This window comes from Coturnix japonica, chromosome 9 (genome assembly GCF_054131305.1).
Source record: "Coturnix japonica strain WE chromosome 9, WE-NBRP24, whole genome shotgun sequence".
NCBI classification, from domain to species: domain Eukaryota; kingdom Metazoa; phylum Chordata; class Aves; order Galliformes; family Phasianidae; genus Coturnix; species Coturnix japonica.
Window position 1 is genome coordinate 15,146,283 of NC_140671.1, and position 21,068 is coordinate 15,167,350.

Genomic DNA, 21,068 nt, shown 5'->3' on the forward strand with positions numbered 1-21,068 from the left:
GGTGGTTGCTGAGCCGCTCTCCATCATATTTGAGAAGTCGTGGCTGTCAGGTGAGGTCCCGGATGATTGGAGGAAGGGTCACGTCACTCCCATTTACAAGAAGGGGAGCAGGGACGACCCGGGTAACTACAGGCCGGTGAGTCTCACCTCTGTGCCTGGGAAGATCATGGAACAGATCCTCCTGGACAACATGCTTGATCGCATAAAGAACAAGCATGTGATCCGAGACAGCCAGCATGGCTTCACCAGGGGAAGGTCATGCTTAACTAATCTTGTGGCCTTCTATGATGGAGTGACGGCGTTGGTGGATGAAGGGAAGGCGACCGATGTCATTTACCTGGACCTGAGCAAGGCCTTTGACATGGTCCCCCATCACATCCTCATCTCCAAATTGGAGGGAGGTGGATTTGATGGGTGGACAACTAGATGGATAAGCAATTGGTTGAAAGGCCGCAGACAGAGGGTGGTGGTCAATGGCTCTATGTCCAGGTGGAGGCCGGTAACGAGCGGCGTCCCTCAAGGGTCTGTCTTGGGACCGGTGCTCTTTAACATCTTTATTAATGACATCGATGAGGGAATGGAGTGCACCCTCAGCAAGTTTGCTGATGACACCAAGCTGAGTGGTGCAGTCGATACGGTGGAGGGAACAGATGCCATTCAGAGGGACCTTGACAGGCTGGAAAGCTGGGCTCGGGTGAACCTAATGAGGTTCAACACGGCAAAGTGCAAGGTTTTGCACTTGGGCCGGAAGAACCCCAGGCACCTGTACAGCCTGGGAGGAGTTGTCCTTGAGAGCAGCTCGGCTGAAAAAGACCTAGGGGTCCTGATAGATGAGAAACTTAACATGAGCCAGCAGTGCGCTCTGGCAGCCCGGAAAGCAAATGGGATCCTGGGCTCCATCAGGAGAGGGGTGGTCAGCAGGGATAGGGAGGTGATCGTCCCTCTCTACTCTGCTCTTGTGAGGCCCCATCTGGAGTACTGTGTCCAGGTGTGGAGCCCTCAGTACAAAAAAGATATGGAAATTTTGGAAAGGGTCCAGAGGAGGGCCACAAAGATGATCAGGAGGCTGGAGCACCTCCCCTATGAGGACAGGCTGAGGGAGTTGGGTTTGTTCAGCCTGGAGAAGAGAAGGTTGCGAGGTGACCTCATTGCAGCCTTTCAATACCTGAAGGGAACTTACTCCCAGGAGGGGAGTAAACTCTTCGAAAGGGCTGATAATAGCAGGACTAGGGGAAATGGTTTTAAGTTGAAGGAGGGAAGATTTAGGTTGGATGTTAGGGGAAAGTTCTTTACTAGAAGGGTGGTTAGGTCCTGGAACAGGCTGCCCAGTGAGGTTGTGGATGCCCCGTCCTTGGAGGTGTTCAAGACCAGGTTGGGCAGGGCCCTGGGCAACCTGATCTAGTAAATGTGTATGTTTGGTGGCCCTGCTAGGCAGGGGGGTTGGAACTACATGATCCTTGAGGTCCCTTCCAACCCGGGTAATTCTGTGATTCTGTGATTCTGTGAAGGGAAGCATTACTGGACATGCTGCACAGCAGGGGTTAAGACTGGAGGTGGTCAGGGCTGTAGTGACCATGCCCTCCTAGAGTTCCTCATCTCAAGGAATGCGGGCCTGGCAAAAAGCAAAGTCAGGACCCTGAGCTTCAGGAGAGTCAGCTGCAGGCTGTTCAAAGAATTCTTGGACGAGAGACACTGGAAAACTGTTCTTAGGGGCAAAGGGTTCAAACATCCCTTTGTGTGCACCTGTGTGCAGCCCAACTCCTCAGCACAGCCCTGTGCAAGCACACATTTGTGCCACCGCATCCACGCACTATGTGCTCACACACACTCACACAACCACATCCCTTAGTGCAGCCCTGTGCGCACACACACTCACACATGTGTAACCCCTTCCTTTCACTCCCAAAGTGCACGCACACACCGGTACCACAATGTCCTTGTGCAGCTCCAACACTCTGCACACCCCTGTGCACGTACATATATGTGCATGCTCGTCCTTGCACACATACCCACAGACCTACACACACCTGAGCAACACCACTGGTTTGTACACTCATGGACACAAATGTGTGTACAACATCATCCATGCACAAATACACACACACACACACATGGATCCCCACTGCTTTGCACAATGCTGTGCACACTCACGTGTGTCATGCACTGATTTCCCATCCAGTCCTCGAGGGGTCACTTACTTAGGACAGGAGTGCAGGGGAGCAGCCAGAAGCTGTTTGCATTCCCTGCTGTCTGCTGGGCAGCTTTGCTGGAGATGCTTGAGTTGCTTTGCTTTTCCTTGGGAGGTGGGAAGGAGCTTTGAATTTGAGGCACATCCCGTGCCAGAGCATCCCGATGGCACAAGGGGGATCAGGGCCCCTCTATTGGTTACCTCGGTGGCTTGCAGCAACTGGAACTTTTTGCCTATTGAGAAAGCTAAAAAGTGTGTGTTCCTCCTGACCCATATCAACAAAAATCTCAACCATAAAAAAGAGACGTCTTCGTATTCAAGCAAATGACAACAGTAAGACCATGCATGTTGTTTTGTTGTATTTCCTCTGTAATCATGGGGAGGATATGAAGAAGTGGTATAATTCATCCACTTCTGCACTTCAGGCACAAGTTCCTTAGAATTGGAAGAGACCCTTAAAGGCCATCTAGCCCAGCTCCCCTGCAATAAAAAGGGACATTCACAGCTAGATCAGGTTGCTCACAGCCTGGTCATTAGTCATCCCAGAGGCAAAACACACACTGAATGATCTCTCCTTCAGTCATAAATCCTTGGAGACAACAGCATTGACACTGCATGTTACTGAAGCAGTAAAAGAAATTGCTCCTGTAACTCTCCTTGTGTTAAGTAAAATGATGATAAAAAGCAATGGAATGCTTTGGCAGGACACCAAAACCATCCTCCTTCCTTGATATCTGCTGCAATGGAACCTTCCACTGGAAGAAAGCCTCTGATGACTTGTCACCCCAGAGAGGTCAGCTTTAGAAGCAGGACTGCTGCACAATAGAATGAACTGGAGCTCCTTAGCATCTCTTACATCCAGGAGGGGTGTGATCAGACCCACCTATCACCTTCAGGTGCGCTTTCTGACACCTTGTCTGACTTCACTGTCACTGTGCCAGCATCCTCAGGCTTAACCTGCTTCATTGTCAGTGTGCAGCAATTGCCAACGTTCTTGATGTCATTGTAATTGTTGGTGTAAAGGAGGTTGCCATTCAGGAACCATTCCACGTCCTCGTCATTATGGGACAGCTCGCAGGAGAAGACAGCAGAGCTCTCTTCTTCAATTTCTACATCCTGCAGGTGCTTCGTTACTTCTACATTGCGGGCTGTGGGGAAACAAGGTGAACTGTTACCACTGTTACTATAAATCATACTGGGATGTGGTAGAATGGTTGGACTAGATGATCTTTGTGTAATCATCTATGTGAAGATAATACATGTATAAAGTTAGCAGGAGAGAACGGCAGAAGTCAACCTCAAGAAGAGAAATCTGAGGTGAAATAGGACATGGAAGAGGCCACCCTCCCTGCTCATACCTTCAGCTGTCAGCGTGGCCTCAGTCTCTGCAATTCCTGCCTTGCACTTGTACACACCAGCATCATCGGGCTTCAGCTTCAGAATTCTGAGCTCTACTGAATGCTTATCCCTCTTGATCTTGTACTTCTCAGAGGGCTCGATGGGTGTGCGGCCCTTGAACCATTTCACAACCTTTGGAGAAGGCCTGAAGTCACAGGACAGGATGACAGAATGACGTTCCAAAGCTGTCTTGTCCTCCAACTTCCTGGTGATTTCTATATGGTAATCTGCAAAGCAGGGGTGGAAGAGAAGAAAGGATGAGGACAATTGGAAGAAGAGGAAAGTCTCTTGCGTCTATTCCATTCCAATTAATGTCAAGTTCACAATGGTTCTTTGAACGACTCTAAAGATAAAACAAACGATTGTCTATAGGGAATGCCATTGACTACATTTCTATGAAGTAATACTGTACAGTATCTACCAAATGCAAGGTCCAGCTCTTGTTCTGTGCTTATTAAATTGCTCCCAATTGTTGAGGCTTTTATTCAAAGAAGAGTGAGTTGAAAATATAACAAGTACTTTAGGATGTGAATGGATAATCTTACGCTGGGGACAACAGCAGATAAAAAGCCTGCAAGTTTCTTTCAGATGAAATCAATGACAAACCGCACCAAATTTAGGTGCTACCAAACTTAAACTTGTCTAGTTCAGAAATACAATTAATTTCACCTGATTTGACTTCTTTGCTATAGCCAAGGACAAAACCTCAGCTCTGTAAATCTGAATAGTAAGCACATCACAGCTATTCAAACACATCTTTTACTGAGATGCAGCTGTCTCATTTAGTGTCCAACGACTTTGAACTGGAAATGGAGCAGACCAAAGCAGAATCTAAACATGGCTTCTACAAGGACTGATCAAATGCGGCCACCGTCAAATTCAAAGTATCTGATACAGAAGGATCACACTCACAGTCAGACAAAACCTCTTTGGAGAGGTGAACTGACTGCCCTGTTCACCCCCACTTTGGAAATAACTGCACTCATTTCCTACCTGCTCCCAGCAGTGTGGGATGGTGGGATAGCATCACACTTCCCACACTAAGCATCCCACCATGTCACTTGTTCCACCTAAACCTCAGTCCCAAAACAAAAGGGGAACTCGCTTCTGAACCCTCTTCACTTCATTTCAGATGTCTTATATGCTTGATCTCCAATCCACCCCCCACTCAGGAGAAAGACCCCCCGCTTACACCCTACCATCTTGTTGCATTCTGATGTTGTCATCAGCCTTCAGCTTGTTGTCCTCTTTGTACCACTGGGTCTGAACCTCATCGTGTGAAATCTCACAGACAAAAGATGCACTCCCATATTCATTCACTTCCACATCTTCCAGTGCTTTAACAATCTTGATATCTCCAGCTGTGAAACAGTAGAGATATATTTGTCAGGGTATTTCCAGAACTGAGTGCAGCATCTTTTCCTTACACATATTTGCATAGAAAATAAGTAGGATTATGTTTTATTCTAAACCATCATCCATTCCTGAGTCATTTCTCTCTTCAACACAGTCAATGCATTATTGCCCTTGAACTTAAAGACAGACCTACTAGCTACAATGGAGCTCCCTGCAAACAGTTTTCATGGAAACCAGAATCTCATTTATTCTAAAACCTTTCAAGCAAAATTAAGGGTAGAAAAACAATAGAACTGACTGAATCTTTAAGGTCATTTAGTTCCAGTCCCCCTGCTATAGGCAGGGACACCTCCCTCCACACCAACTCTTCTCCTCAGGGTCAAGGCTTCTCTCAAATCATTCTCCTCTAAGCCTGTGCCTGTGCTTGGGATTGCCCTGACCCAGGTGCAGGGCCTTGTACTTGGCCACACTCAAGTTCATGAGGCTGCCAAGGGCCCACCTCTCCAGCCTGTCCAGGTCCCTCTGAGTAGCATCCCTTCCCTCTAGCACATCAACAGCACCGCTCAGCTTGGTGTCATCTGCAAACTTGCTGAGGCTGCATTTGATTCCACTCTCCATGTTGCCTACAAAAATATTAAATAACACTGGTCCCAACACCACCCTCCACCTGGACACTGAGCTATTGACTGCAGCTCTCTGAGTGTGACCATCCAGACAGTTCCCTATCCTGCAACTGGTCCATCCATCAAAACCATTTTTCTCCAGTTTGGTGACCAGGATGTCATGCAGGACGGGATCAAATGCTCTGCACAAGTCCAAGTAGATGATGTCAGTTGCTCTCCCATTATCCACTGATGCTGTTACTCCATCATGAAAGGCCACCAAGTTTGTCAGACATGGCTTGACCTTGATGAAGCCATATTGGTTACCACCAATTACCTCATCTTTATTTTCCAAACTATGCCAAGGAGAACTAGACAGAACTCTACAGTGTTGTGTCACTACAAACCTGTCTGAACCATTGGCTTCTCTGCATGCTCATCACTAGTCTCTCCTTAGCTTGTGTGCCTACAAACAATGTATGGGGAATGTCAGCCACAAATCTTACCTAGGGGACATCTTTGCTTCAAAATCCTTTGAACATCACACAATCCCTTTTAACTCTCCAGGTCTGCATTTAGTTATGTCAGAATCAGGCCATATTTCTGTGCTGCTATATCCCTTTCCTTCTGAAGGGCCTGGATACAACTTGGATTAACCTCAGGAGAAGAGTTCCTGCATAGAATCATAGATTTACCCAGGTTGGAAAAGACATTGAAGATCATCAAGTCCAACCGCAGCCTAACCAGTACCCTAACTCTAAAAACCCTACACTAAATCATATCCCTGAGTACCACATCCAAAAGGCTCTTAAACACAACCAGGGATGGTGATTCAACCACCTTTCTGGGGAGCCTATTCCAGTACCTAAAATCTCTAGTATCTAAATCTCTCTAAAAGAGCACAGGTATTAATCTGACCAGAAAGGTTCCTGTTTGTTCATAAAATGAGCCTTTTCCGCTCCATCTTGCATAGGCCACTGGGCACAGGGTAGCTGGGAGACCACAGAAAAAGTGGTTCTGTGAGCAATAGGGAAACTACTGCCTAATCCAACTCCTCCAATCTCTGCGCTCTGCCAGCATGTCTAAATAGGGTGGCAGATACACACAGGAGATAAATATTTTCACTTCCCTCAGCCAACACTGCTCTGAATTTCTATGGGACACACAGTTAGATGAAAAGGCATTTGACAAAGAAGGAAATGAAAGAGTGTCACGGTTTGAACTAAAAATCCACCTGCGTCCGTGACAGGGGCCGTAGGCCCCGGAGGGGCCCTAGGCCGAAAGGAAAAAGTTAATTAAGAAAAGAAAACAGCGGCAACGATCTAAGGAGGCACACTTATTTACTAAATACTATATCGAAATACAGGATAACACAATATAATACAATATAATTGAAAATTGAGCTAACGAATCAAGCAAAATAGGAGAGAGAATGAGTCCCGTAACCGAGAGGCCTACTGTGAATCTAGGCGAACGGCTGAAGGCTCCCACACACTCCCCTGAACGCCAGAACTCGAAAAGACGTCAGTCTGTTCTGCGACAGAGTTAATATAGTGTCCAGGTCCCGTGACCTATCGTGTTGTTCCCTGGGAGATGTAGTCTTCTTCTGTAAGTTGCAGATTCAGTAAAATTATTCATGCTTTATATGATGTTATGATGTGGAATACTGATAGCAAAAATTACAAAATTATTAAACCATGACATTCCACCCCTTATTCTACATCATTACATTATGTTTATACATACATACACACTCATATGTATAATTGTGAATAATCAGCAACCTTATTTTTTCTCAACAATTTATATTTATTCCATACAAATCCCTAAGTTGAGAACAAAACTCTATAACCTAACCTACTATTTATTAATTTTGAGAAAATGGCAAAACTGCCAGAAAAAGGAAAACGTGTCAGCGGTAGAGGGAAAAGGCAGCGCTAGTAGGGCGTCCCCCACATCAAGGTGCACTCATCTTTTCCCAGCCACCACAGCAGATTTCCTTTTGACTTATACTTCTTTCCATGTGTGCTCTACACATGCATGGCCAGTGCAGGATATAGAGTCCAGATGGAAAACTTGCTTACAGAATGCCTAATTAAGGTATATAGAGAAAAAAAAGTGTTTCCTTAACATTAATCCACTCTATCTTAAGTCCTATACCTAATTGAACTATTCTGTACCTAATTGAAATATTTTCTGAGACTCTACCTATATATTTACAGGAAAATCATTGGCTGCACTCCCCCAACATCAAATTCCCTTGTGGTACACATTGAACATTCCCATTTTTGTCCATCACCCACCATGTGCACCCAGGTCCCTGGGCAAAGACAGTACCCCGGAGAGGTTTGCCCTTTCCAGACGCTGGAAGGACCCAAACCGTCTTTCCCAACACGCTCTTTATGTGTACTACAGGAACCTTATCTCCCTCCACGGTACGTAGGGAGCTGGATTGGTTAGGACCATTACGATTACTAGATCCTCGAGTGTTGACCAACCAGGTGGCTTCTGCTAAATGGTTCTCCCAATTTTTATACGTTCCGCCACCCATTGCTTTCAACATAGTTTTCAACAACCCATTGAATCGTTCAATCTTACCAGAAGCTGGTGCATGATAGGGAATATGGTAAATCCACTCAATGCCATGATTTCTGGCCCAAGTGGTTACAAGGGAATTTTTAAAATGGGTCCCATTATCTGATTCAATTCTTTCTGGAGTGCCATGCCGCCACAGGATTTGCTTTTCCAACCCTAATATGGTGTTTCGGGCGGTAGCATGGGGTACTGCGTATGTTTCGAGCCACCCAGTGGTTGCCTCCACCATGGTGAGTACATAACGCTTACCATTGCGAGATCGTGGCAAGGTGATATAATCAACCTGCCATGCCTCTCCATATTTATACTTTTGCCATCGCCCTTCCCCCCAAAGAGGTTTCATCCTCTTGGCTTGTTTAATTATGGCGCATGTTTCACAATCATGAATAACCTGAGCAATAGCGTCCATAGTTAAGTCCACCCCTCGGTCTCTGGCCCACTTATATGTTGCATCCCTTCCTTGATGACCTGAAGTCTCATGGGCCCACCGAGCTAGGAATAATTCACCCTTGTTCTGCCAGTCCAAGTCTATTTGAGCCACCTCAATTTTGGCAGCTCGATCAACCTGATGGTTATTTTTATGTTCTTCAGTAGCCTTACTTTTAGGCACATGAGCATCTACATGGCGCACCTTTACAACAATGTTCCTTATTCGGGCAGCAATGTCTTTCCACAGTTCAGCAGCCCAAACAGGTTTACCCTTTCGTTGCCAATTATCATCTTCCCACTGTTGCAACCACCCCCATAAGGCATTTGCCACCATCCATGAATCAGTATAAAGATGAAGCATTGGCCACCTCTCCCGTTCAGCCACATCTAAAGCCAGCTGAACAGCCTTTACCTCTGCGAATTGACTTGATTCTCCTTTACCTTCAGTGGCCTCTGCAACTTGTCGTGTGGGGCTCCATACAGCAGCTTTCCATCTGCGATGCTTCCCTACAATACGACATGATCCGTCTGTGAATAGGGCAAATTTCTTTTCGTTTTCTGGTAGCTCATTGTATGGTGGTGCCTCTTTAGCACGTGATACCTCTTCTGTAGGTGGTGTTTCAATTTTTTTACTCTCAGGCCAGTCCATGATCACTTCTAGAATTCCAGGACGGCTGAGTTTTCCCATTCGAGCTCGTTGAGTAATTAATGAAATCCACTTACTCCAAGTGGCATCAGTAGCATGATGGGTGGAGGGAACCTGTCCTTTAAACATCCAGTTTATTACTGGCAAGCGAGGTGCTAGAAGAAGCTGAACCTCTGTCCCAACTACTTGAGAAGCAGCCCGAACCCCCTCATACATGGCTAAGATCTCCTTCTCAGTCGGAGTGTAGCGCTCCTCAGACCCTTTATATGCTCGACTCCAAAATCCTAGGGGTCGGCCTCGGGTCTCTCCTGAGGCTCTTTGCCACAAACTCCAGGTGGGACCTTTCTCTCCAGCAGCAGTGTAGAGGATGTTCTTCACATCCTGTCCCGTCCGTACTGGCCCCAAGGCCACGGCACGGGCTATTTCTTGTTTTATCTGCTCAAAAGCCTGCTGCTGCTCAGGACCCCATGAGAAATTATTCTTCTTCCGTGTTACCTGATAGAGAGGGCTCACTATGTGGCTGTAGTTTGGGACATGCATTCTCCAAAAGCCCACTACTCCCAGAAAAGATTGGGTCTCTGTTTTGTTGGTGGGCGGAGACATAGCAGTGATTTTGTCAATCACATCTGCTGGGATGTGACGACGTCCATCTTGCCATTTTATACCTAAGAACTGGATTTCCTGGGCAGGCCCCTTCACCTTGCTGCGCTTAATGGCAAAACCAGCTTTCAAAAGAATTTGGATTATCTGTTTCCCTTTCTTGGAAACCTCTGCTGCTGTATGGCCCCACACCACAATGTCATCAATATACTGCAAGTGCTCAGGAGCATTACCCTGTTCCAAAACAGCTTGGATCAATCCATGGCAAATTGTTGGGCTGTGCTTCCACCCCTGGGGTAAACGGTTCCAGGTATACTGAATACCTCTCCAGGTAAAAGCAAACTGTGGCCTACATTTTGCAGCCAATGGGATGGAAAAGAAGGCATTAGCAATATCAATGGTGGCATACCACCTAGCTTCTTTTGACTCCAATTCATACTGGAGTTCTAGCATGTCTGGTACAGCAGCACTTAATGGAGGTGTGACTTCATTCAGGCCACGGTAATCTACCGTCAGCCTCCATTCCCCACTGGTTTTACGCACTGGCCATATGGGGCTGTTAAAAGGCGAGTGCGTTTTGCTAATCACTCCCTGATTTTCTAATTGGCGAATTAGCTTGTGAATGGGGAGCAATGAGTCCCTATTGGTGCGGTACTGCCGTCTGTGAACCACTCTGGTGGCAATTGGTACCTCTTGGTCTTTTACCTGGAGCAACCCCACAGCAGAAGGATCATCTGACAGACCAGGTAAAGTTGACAGCTGCTTAACACCATTTGTGTTTACAGCAGCTATCCCAAAGGCCCATCGATACCCCTTGGGATCCTTGAAATATCCCATCCTAAGGTAATCGATTCCCAGTATACATGGAGCCTCTGGACCAGTCACAATAGGGTGCCTTCGCCAGTTTTTACCAGTGAGGCTTATTTCGGCCTCCAACATAGTCAATTCTTGGGAACCCCCAGTCACTCCATGGATATATATTGGTTGTGTCCCTTGGTGACTTGAGGGCATTAGGGTGCATTGTGCACCAGTGTCCACCAAGGCATTATATTTCTGTGGTTGAGATGTGCCAGGCCACTTAATCCACACAGTCCAGTATACTCTGTTGTCCCTTTCCCCCCCCTGGCTGGGGGTAGGGCCCCTCTATTGTTTACCTCGTTGACTTGCAGCAACTGGAACTCTCCCCTTCTTGGAAGAGTTCACCTTGGTAGTTGTTTCACCTTGTAATTCTTTCACTCGTGCCTGAAGTGCAGAAGTGGATGAATTACACCACTTCTTCATGTCCTCCCCATGACTACAGAGGAAAAGCAACAAGGCAAGACGTGTAGTCTCATTGTTGATTCGAGGTGACTTATCATCGTCATTTGCTTGAATACGAGGACGTCTCTTTTTAATGGTTGAGATTTTCGATGATACAGGTCGAGAGGAACTCATGTTGTTTAGCTTCCTCAATAGGCGATTGTGGAAATCCTGGTTTCCATCGTCTTGTACCACCGTGGATTCATCTACATCAGGCACATTAGCCAATTTGTCAATAATATCATTTTGTGTTCCCTCCACTTCGTTTAACCTTTCCACAATTTTGACAATGGCTGAAGTATACAGATTAACTTCTGTGGCGCTTATAAATAATTCAAGTTCCTGAAGTCTGCCAATTAGTTCATTCACAAAGGGTTTCCTGTCCCCTTTGCCATATACTAATGCAAGTGCACTGGCATGCTTTTCTGGAGCTGCTTTTGTAAAGTCACGCCACATTTGTCGTGGAACGCGGACTGCTTCGGGATCATGTAATTGGTCTGGATCATTACGATTGAACTCGCGGCTGTATAGCATTTCCACCAGAGCATTTTCTCTCAAAGATTGGATACCTTTCTCAATATCAGTCCATTTCTTTCTCTCAGGCTCCAAGTCCCGTTTAAAGGGGAATCTATCTCTTACCGCTATCAACATCCGCTTCCAGAGGGTGTAGGACCGATTTTGGCATGTGCCAATACCTCTGTCCACACGTGGGTCCCTGGAAATGCTACCCAGTTGGCGAGCTTCACTGCCATCGAGCCATGCACTGTTGGCACCATTGTCCCAGCAGCGAAGTAACCAAGTGACCATATTTTCTTTTGGCTGACGTGTGTAATCCTTTCTTAGATCTCGAATTTCACTCAGTTTAAAAGATCGATCAATAATGGTCATAATACTTTGCTCACCTTTTGCTCTATCAAGAGTCCCAGGTGTTGATGGTGGCAACTGTGTTGATGAGGCTGCCCCATCTACAAGTTTGGACTTGAGAAATTCTCGTAAAGAAAAAGTAGCTTTTGGCTCCTCTTCTGACTCTGACCCTGACCCTGATGCTTGTGTTATTTCCTCCAGGTAACCCTCCTTCTTTTTCCTCTCTCCTAACTTTCTCTGCTCCTCTAACTTCTTCTGCTCCTCTATCATCTTCTGCTCCTCTATCATCTTCTGCTCCTCTATCATCTTCTTATACCCCTCTAACATCCTCTGCTCCTCCAACTTCTTCTGGTCTTCTGACTCCCCCTGCTCCCCTGAGTCTCCTGAGTCCTGCTCTCCTAACTCCCTCCGCTCTTCTAACTCCTTCTGCATTTTCTCTAACTGAGTTGAAACTTGTTTTGTCTTTCGCCCTCTTACAGGGGCAACCAACATTGTATCTGGTGTCCCAGATGGTTGGTCCAATTGGACTACCTGTGCCCCCGGTGGCTGGTCAGATTGGACTACATGTGCCCCCAATGGCTGGCCAAATTGGACTACATGTGCCCCTGGTAGTTGGTTAAATACATTCAACTCACCCTGGAGGGCACATAGCTGGTCTCGGAGAGCGTTCCGCTCAAACTGGACAGCACCAAGCTCAGTCTGGAGGCTGTTGTAGTTGGACTGGAGAGTGTTGTACCCGAACCGGAGGACGTTATGCTCGGCCTGGAGGGCAGTGTGCTCAGTCTGGAGAGTGTTGAGCTCGGTCCGGAGGGCATTGTGCTCAGTCTGAAGAGCGTTATGCTCGGACTGGAGGGCATTATGCTCGGACTGAAGAGTGTTGTGCTCGGTCCGGAGGGCATTGTGCTCAGTCTGAAGAGTGTTGAGCTCGGTCCGGAGGGCATTGTGCTCAGTCTGAAGAGTGTTGAGCTCGGTCCGGAGGGCATTGTGCTCAGTCTGAAGAGCGTTATGCTCGGACTGGAGGGCATTATGCTCGGACTGAAGAGTGTTGTGCTCGGTCCGGAGGGCATTGTGCTCAGTCTGAAGAGCGTTATGCTCGGACCGGAGGGCATTATGCACAGACTGAAGAGTGTTGTGCTCGGACTGGAGGGTGTCGCAGTTGGATTGGAAGGCATCATGCTTGGCCTGGAGGGTACCGCACTCAGACTGGACGGCGTCATACTTGGACTGGAGAGTGTTGTGCTCGGTCTGGAGGGCATTGTGCTCGGTCCGGAGGGCATCGCGCTCAGTCTGGAGAGTGTTGTACTCGGACCGGAGGGCGCTGTGCTCGGACTGGAGAGTGTCGTGCTCGGACCGGAGGGCGCTGTGCTCGGACTGGAGAGTGTCGTGCTCGGACCGGAGGGCGCTGTGCTCGGACTGGAGAGTGTTGAGTTGGGATTGCAGGGAGCTTTTCTCATCCCAAACTTTTTCTGCGTCAGCTCTAAGATTCTCTTTCTCGTACCAGATTGAGTCTCGTTGGTACAGGAGATCTTTTCTCTCAGCTTCAAAAGCTTTTTCTCTCTCTACCTTCTCAGTCCAAAGTTTTTCTGCCTCAGCTCTAAGACTCTCCTTCTCGGCCCTGAGACTCTCTCTCTCAGCTTCAAAAAGTTCCCTCTCAGGAATGGTATTGACTAAGGCCCGATAAGCATTAGCTAGGCCCAAAATCATCTGTGCCTCCTGAGATCTGCCTGAGCCACAACATTCCTGCCTCAAATATGCAATCAAACTCTCAGGATTCTTCAAGTGTTCAGGCGTGAAGCTCCATAACACTGAAGATGTCTGTCCTTTGAGAATCTCTTCAAAGCCTCTCCACACTCCCTGCCACTCAGTGTTCTCTGGTTCTAGAGAAGACTTCCTCCGGATGTTATAAATCCAGATACTGAGTGAGATTATTACAATAATCAACAGTAAGATCAGGGAGATTAAGAGTGTGGCCCACTGATCATTCAAGAACTGCATAAAGGATTCATAGAAAGAAAGAGGAGCACGCTTAAAAATCACCATTTCTGTATAATTAGTTGCATTAGTTGCTCCCTCTGGAGCTGTATACAGATACGAAGTGAGCATTGCTAACCATGCTTTCAATCCATTATACAATTGTATAGCTCCATAAGAAAAAGTGGCCAGCTTAAACATGACCCAATATGTTCGGAGCGTCTCAAAAAAGGAACCAATGGCACACAGTCCCTGGTAAAACAAATTTAGTAGAGAAAACATTTTTTTTCCTCCAATAGAGAGAAAAAAGTAAAAGAAAACAAAGCTCAGCAGTGTTTATAAAATATACCGGAGTATTGGCAGTCCGCCTGGACTTTCAAGGTCAAGTTCGCAGGTGCAGAACCGCAAACACGAGATAGCTCCTTAACAGGGAAAAAAAACTCGTAGCTCTGTTAAAAGCTAAAAGAGCAACAGAAGAAAACACAGAAAAACAGCAACTCAATGTGCCCGCATTCTCCACCAAAATCTGTCACGGTTTGAACTAAAAATCCACCTGCGTCCGTGACAGGGGCCGTAGGCCCCGGAGGGGCCCTAGGCCGAAAGGAAAAAGTTAATTAAGAAAAGAAAACAGCGGCAACGATCTAAGGAGGCACACTTATTTACTAAATACTATATCGAAATACAGGATAACACAATATAATACAATATAATTGAAAATTGAGCTAACGAATCAAGCAAAATAGGAGAGAGAATGAGTCCCGTAACCGAGAGGCCTACTGTGAATCTAGGCAAACGGCTGAAGGCTCCCACACACTTCCCTGAACGCCAGAACTCGAAAAGACGTCAGTCTGTTCTGCGACAGAGTTAATATAGTGTCCAGGTCCCGTGACCTATCGTGTTGTTCCCTGGGAGATGTAGTCTTCTTCTGTAAGTTGCAGATTCAGTAAAATTATTCATGCTTTATATGATGTTATGATGTGGAATACTGATAGCAAAAATTACAAAATTATTAAACCATGACAAAGAGTTTAATCTGCTGTGTCATTCTCTCGGTAGCCAGAATAACTAACCCTCGCCAGTGTTAGTTCAAAGAATAGGCAGATTTTATCTCCTGACATGAGCAGTAATTCAAAGAAGCTGGTATATGATCCAGTATCCTGCATATTCACTGCAGGCAGGCAAAGACATTACGAGATAAGGGAGATCTACACATCACTTGTTATGAACGCCTCATAAAGATAAAACCACACACAAGAGGAGAGTTTAGGAAGAGGACCACTCTTGGACTACTTTCCAAGAGGCATCAATTAGTAACTCTCTTCGCTCATTTTTCACACTACTCCACAGTGTCCTCCTGAGCCCCCTTACTCCTGTTGCCAACTGCTGATGCAGGGAATCCTGAGGAACCAAGGATTCATAGTTGTTCCATCAGTAGTCCTTGGTCAGCTCTCCCTCCCTGCCCCTTCTGTTTTGATCCCACTAACCAAATTTTAGTTAGTCTGAAAAGAGGATGGAAACCTCCGCAGCAATTAGTTTCTAAATATCTTGCAATGGGCAGCTTGTAGGAGCCCCATCTCAATGCCCACAGCACAGGAGGCAGGACTGCTTAGCCCATGCACTAGTGCATTTACCAGCACAGATGTAAGCCCAGATCTATGCACACCAAATACAGGCTCTCAGTTTGCACAAGGAGGCATCCATGGAGCTGAAGTATTAGGCAGATATTGTGGTGGGGCAGCAGTTATTGAGACGCCAGACAGAAAGGACACAGATAACGTGGCAACTCAGCTTTACCATTATGACTGATGATGGAACATCTAATTTCACTGCTCAAAAGAGAACTTCCATATAACTGGAAAGAATGAAATTCACAGGGGAAACCACACACAGACACACACAAAAGCAATACAAAGGAGATGAAGGATGGTTCACATACTAGTGATTCACTCTGAGACGCAAGCAAATGAAAGAGTATCCCCAACCATTTGCCTCCTGAAATGCTAAGTATATAAACTCATTGCTGTGATAACTCTGCCAGACGTGAGTCATACACTGTAAAACCTTATGGGGTCAATCAGTTTAACTTCATAAATTCATTACACCAACAAAAACAGACCATCGTGTCCAGGCTGGTTCATTTCAGCTCTTCAAAGCTGTTGGTAAAACTGCCTGAGAGCTGAAATGCTTACCAGCAAAAGCTAAAAACTGTAAATCAAATGTAATAGGCTGGCTTTGTCTACTGTATAGAAATGATGCCTGAAAAAAAGAAAATAAAAAAGAACGTAAACCAGAACAAATGGAATGGCTACATAAAACAGCCAGTACTGAAACAGCAACCCAACCTGGTTGCAGAATGAGAGAGAAAATGAGAGTTCACCAAAGTCATGGGACAGGACACATGTTCATGTTCATGCTAACACTGAACCCAAGTGGCCACATGAGGACAGCATCTAGTAGGAAATCAGAAAAAAGCATCCTTTCATACGTCCCTTGGGAAGGTGGCATCTACCAGGGCACAGCAGACCCATGTGTTCAGTAACAAGTCTGATGCTTCAGAGCCCAATGATGAGCTACACACTGGGGTTTAACCAATGCAACACATGGAGGGAAAATCTGTCTTGAGCATAAAGAAGAAAGAGAAAGGTATCCAAAAGGACTAACCAAGAAATGCCCAAACTGCCCATGAAGCATTTCTTCCCGTGGTGCAAAATACCACAAGAGGATTTATTTGCTCTTTCAGTTAAACATAAAATGAACCTTTAGGGTAGCTGATGTCTTGTCTTAGGCTGCTCAGCATGTGGATGTTCCCTGATCTTCATATTCACACTTGTGAATAATGAGACTTCTCTTATTTCCCTGGGAAGTAATGCCCACTTTTTTACTTTGACAGAGCTCCTTCCCATCCTAGAAGGGAAAATATCAAGTCAGATCTCCATTAGTCCTTCCATCTCTGCACTCAGCAAAGGGAGCCTTCAGATCTATGCTTAATTCACCCACTCCCCTAGAATTAATGGAACTGTGCTTACTGGAACATATGCTGAAGCTTAAGCACAGTGCAGTGTTTTCAACATGAAGGAATGGCTATAGAACATGCATAAATTCTGGCTGACCTATGACAGCTTAAAGCACTGCGGAGGACTGTTAACAAGCCTGTTTGGACATCACCTTGAATAAATGACGTTATCCCCAAGTAAGGGAAGGAACAGCTGAGCACCAGGGAGGTACACAAAGTGCCAGAGCAAATTCTCACACTGTCAGGTGCAAAGAAAACTGAGATTTCACCCCAAAAACCCAGTTCACAACAAGGCTACAAAATCCCGGCTGAGAATTTCTGTGTTAGACTTGAAGCTCAAGACTGTACTGTAGTTCAACCAACAATATTTTGTGCAGCATGACCTAAAAAGTTCACAATAAAACCAAAACAAACTTCAATTTCAACTTGATAAATGAACTCAGGACATAATAACAAAGAGTGCTGATCTGGGCAAATAAAAGAGCATAAAGAAAAGAGAGCAGTGAAAAAGCTATCAAGGAAAAGCTCAGACTCGCATCCCTTGGAAGTGAAATTAAAGGCTCTCATTCATTTCCAGAGAAGTCAGAAAGGAAAATACCATTACATGCCATACCTTGAACCACTTGACGTCCATGTTGGGCCTGGACAGCTCACACTCAAATGTGACCTTGTCCTTCTCAATGACGCTACTGTCTGCCAATGGTTTGCTGATTTTCACAGGCAATTCTGAGAAGGAGAAAGAAGAATGTGGATTTAGTTGGGAACTTAGTTTTGTTCATAACCAGGTCCATGGGTGCTGTTAAATGGATCCTTCCAGATGGAAAAAACATTTCAGGTGGCCTCCTAGATTTTACCCCTTTTTGTGTTGCACGCAAGACTGAAAAAAAAAATTACTTCTGCAAAGTTCTTCTTGTCATAAGGAAACAAATATTTGGGGAATGGCAGAACCAGGTAAAATTTTCCTTCACGTCAAGAAAGTATAAATTTCACTCTCATGCTCTTGGTGTGGTTTCTGCTATGATTATTTGGACTAATTAAGCTTCTCCCTGATGAAAGCCTAGAAGTATATCACAAGAAGGACCAACTTACCCGTGACCTTTTATTTGTCTTACTCAAGCATCTCCTCCTGACCAAAACTGACAATAAAAGATTCAGCCAGACTACAGGTTTGAGCAGCTGAGTTGTTTCTAGGATCTCCTGCAATCTCAAGCTTGGAACACACACTTGTCTTTTGACTAAGTGTCTCTTATAGTGCAGTAAAACAACAGGTTTTCACACGGCGATTCCTCATTTACCTTGATCTGAAATCATTCTCAAACCATGTGGGATCAGTCCAGGGAGAAGGGGAGGAGAGGGGAAGGGAAAGGGGAAGTCCACAGTCCTCTAAAATCAGGCTTCTTAGCCTAAAGCTCAGCAGCAAATAGCAGTCCACTTCCCCACATTGCTAGACTCCGAGCATTTAAAGAACATCAGCTGACCTCATTATGAGCTCTAACATAGCCAAAGGAATTCATATATTCAAATATTCTCTTGAGTGATGAGAAATATGGAGCATAACTTCAGACTTCTGCTGTTAAACTCTCACTTCTATCATAAACCAGAGTAAGAGTTCAATGCTGTTTTAGATGGAGGACTCATATTTTAAATAACTCATCTCATTAAGGCTTGGATTCCCTACTACAATTAGTTAAATTCCAGTTTGGATCATGCTTCACCTTGGATCACTTAGGGCTTCAGCCACTTATTGGAACTAACTCAATTTGTCTACAGAGAAGCTGTTTTCTATAGCAACAATAAGCTGTGATTGCAACTGGATGTCGGGAGAGCACAAATCCCGCAGTTATCCTGTACCAACATCCTCTCCTTCCATCAGAACAGCAAGTTTTTAAACCAGACTCATGCAAGCTTGCATGACACACCTTGTGTAAAACTGTTGGCAGCCATCAGGACAGCCAGTTGCTTCCTGTATAGACACTGTTCCATCAGTTTTGGTTTTTTGTCTCGCTAGAACAACAGCCAGTGTCTGAAAACTCCCACAACTGAAGCAACCACGCTGATATACCGCAGTCACTGGAGGTGCTCAAGAGCCACGGGTATGTGGCACTGGGGACGTGGTTAGTAAGTCCAGTGAGGGTGGGCTGGGTTGGACTCAGCTATCTCAGTGGTCTTTTCCAGCCTTGGGTGCAACTTGTAAGAGGGAATGAAGCAGCAAACTGCCCAGCACTGAGCTGCATTCTTCTGACACATGGTATCAGTGAACTGCTGTATTTCCCTATCTTCTCTGGAGCTATTGATCTAACCTAACTGAAAAAGTAAGCCTGAACCTAGATATAAATCAGGATCATAGTCACCCATGGTTGCTTATATATTCAGAAAGACACTCCAGAGGGTAATTCAGCACATCTAGAAATTAAAGTAGAAGTTCCTTAGTCAAAAATATTCCACAGCCAGATTTTCACCTCGCTACCACTACATTAAAAAGGAGAATCCAACTTGTGGTGTGGGTCATTGATGTTGTTCCGGGGGGAATTGTGGCTGTTCCATGCCCACAGGGTAGAAGACAGCCAGTCTTCCTCTAAGCCACATAAAAAGCTGCTTAGTGCTCCCAAAGCGAATGCTCACCAGTTGTTTCCAACTTGAAGGTCATCTTCTGGCCAGCAGCCTCGCAGATGTATTCTCCAGCATCTTTCTTCTCCAGCTGCTCCACAACCAGACGCCGTGTTTTGCCCACAGATTCCATTCTGAACTTTCTGGAGGAGGCAAGCAGTCTTCCATCCTTGTACCATTTTACTTCGGTTGGATCCTGTGCTACTTCACAGCTGAGGGAGGCACTTGCTGCCAGGGCAGCACTCACCTCTTTCTGCACCTGCTCCTGGTTTATAAACACAGGTTTTGGCTCTGAGGGAAGAAAAGAAAAAGTATTGACTGAGGGACCGAAATGAGACCAACTTGCAGGTTTGTATGTACAGGTTGGAACAGGTTTAGGTTACCACTTGTGCCCAAACTAATAGCCTTCACTAGAGAATATCAGCTCTTCTGTTGAAACAAAGTGTCAAATCTAGGCAAGAAAGAACCTAGGAACTGAAGGAACCAAGAGGGTCCTTGAACACCAGTCCCATGGTTGCAAGTCACTATGCAAACATATTGAACCCAAAAGAACATCTGTCCTGCAGGCAACCAAAACCTGAGTTCCTTTTACTTAAGACCCACTGTGAAACATCAAAACACATAAACATGTGATAGTCAAACCACTGGCTGCCTTTTCATGACCCAGAGCAGTACTCCTGGCTTCCTGAACAGACTCCTCATGGCCTCTACCATTGCCACAACTGTGACTGTCAAAGGCACAAAGGAAATATGCTCACCAACGCAGTCCTTTGTTCTTTGTGTGTGATTTGCAGATATCTATCTTACTTTGAGCTCTGGCAATAGTCAGCTCTACCAGGTCTCTTACTGTGAGTAGCAGACTCACCTATCCAGATGCAGCCTCCAACATAAAGGCATAGTAAAAAGGCAGTGTACTACTAGGAGAAGTTCCTGCTTCTCCTGCCATGAAAGGCTGCACGTAGAACATGCACTCCAGCCTCACTGCACATACTTATCTTAGTCAAAGGTTTAGGTGAACAAGAATTACAGTTTGGGATCTCAGGCACAGGAGAGATTTGAATAATATCTTGAATATTGCTTCCACTGTACATATATTACTAATTATTGCTCTACAGACAGACTGAAACAGGTCTTTGTGTCATACTGAAACCAAATACTTTCTACAAACCCAGGCAATCAAGTCTAGGGAAAAAACCTCAGCACAGACTACAGTGATCCAGGTGCAGTATAATAGAAACTAGATTTTACTTTACTGTTCTCTGCTGTATTTCATACAACACCTGTCTTACCTGTGACATGAATCTTGAAGGTGAGTTTCTGGCCAGCAGCCTCGCAGCTGTACTCCCCTGCATCTTTCTTCTCCACCTGGCTCACCACCAGCCGACGCTGTTTGCCCTCTGACTCTACCTTGAACTTCTTGCTCGAGGTGATCAGTTTCCCCTCCTTTTATCACTTGACCTCTGTGATAAAATGTTTGCTCATTAAGACCGGGATGTGGTA

At 45.7% G+C, this 21,068-nt stretch overlaps 1 protein-coding gene across 1 annotated transcript; it reads right to left on the minus strand.

Annotated features, from left to right (window-relative positions):
• Positions 1-3,622: 3,622 nt before the first annotated feature.
• LOC146759694 (myosin-binding protein C, cardiac-type-like) lies at positions 3,623-19,856 on the minus strand. The gene is made up of 4 exons (XM_085509625.1): positions 19,584-19,856; positions 17,575-17,687; positions 4,786-4,947; positions 3,623-3,813 (listed from the first exon to the last, which is right to left on the minus strand). The coding sequence occupies exons 1-3, from the start codon at positions 19,699-19,701 to the stop codon at positions 4,903-4,905; spliced, it is 276 nt and encodes a 91-aa protein (XP_085365751.1). The 5' UTR covers positions 19,702-19,856; the 3' UTR covers positions 3,623-3,813; positions 4,786-4,902.
• Between the last annotated feature and the right edge of the window lie 1,212 nt (positions 19,857-21,068).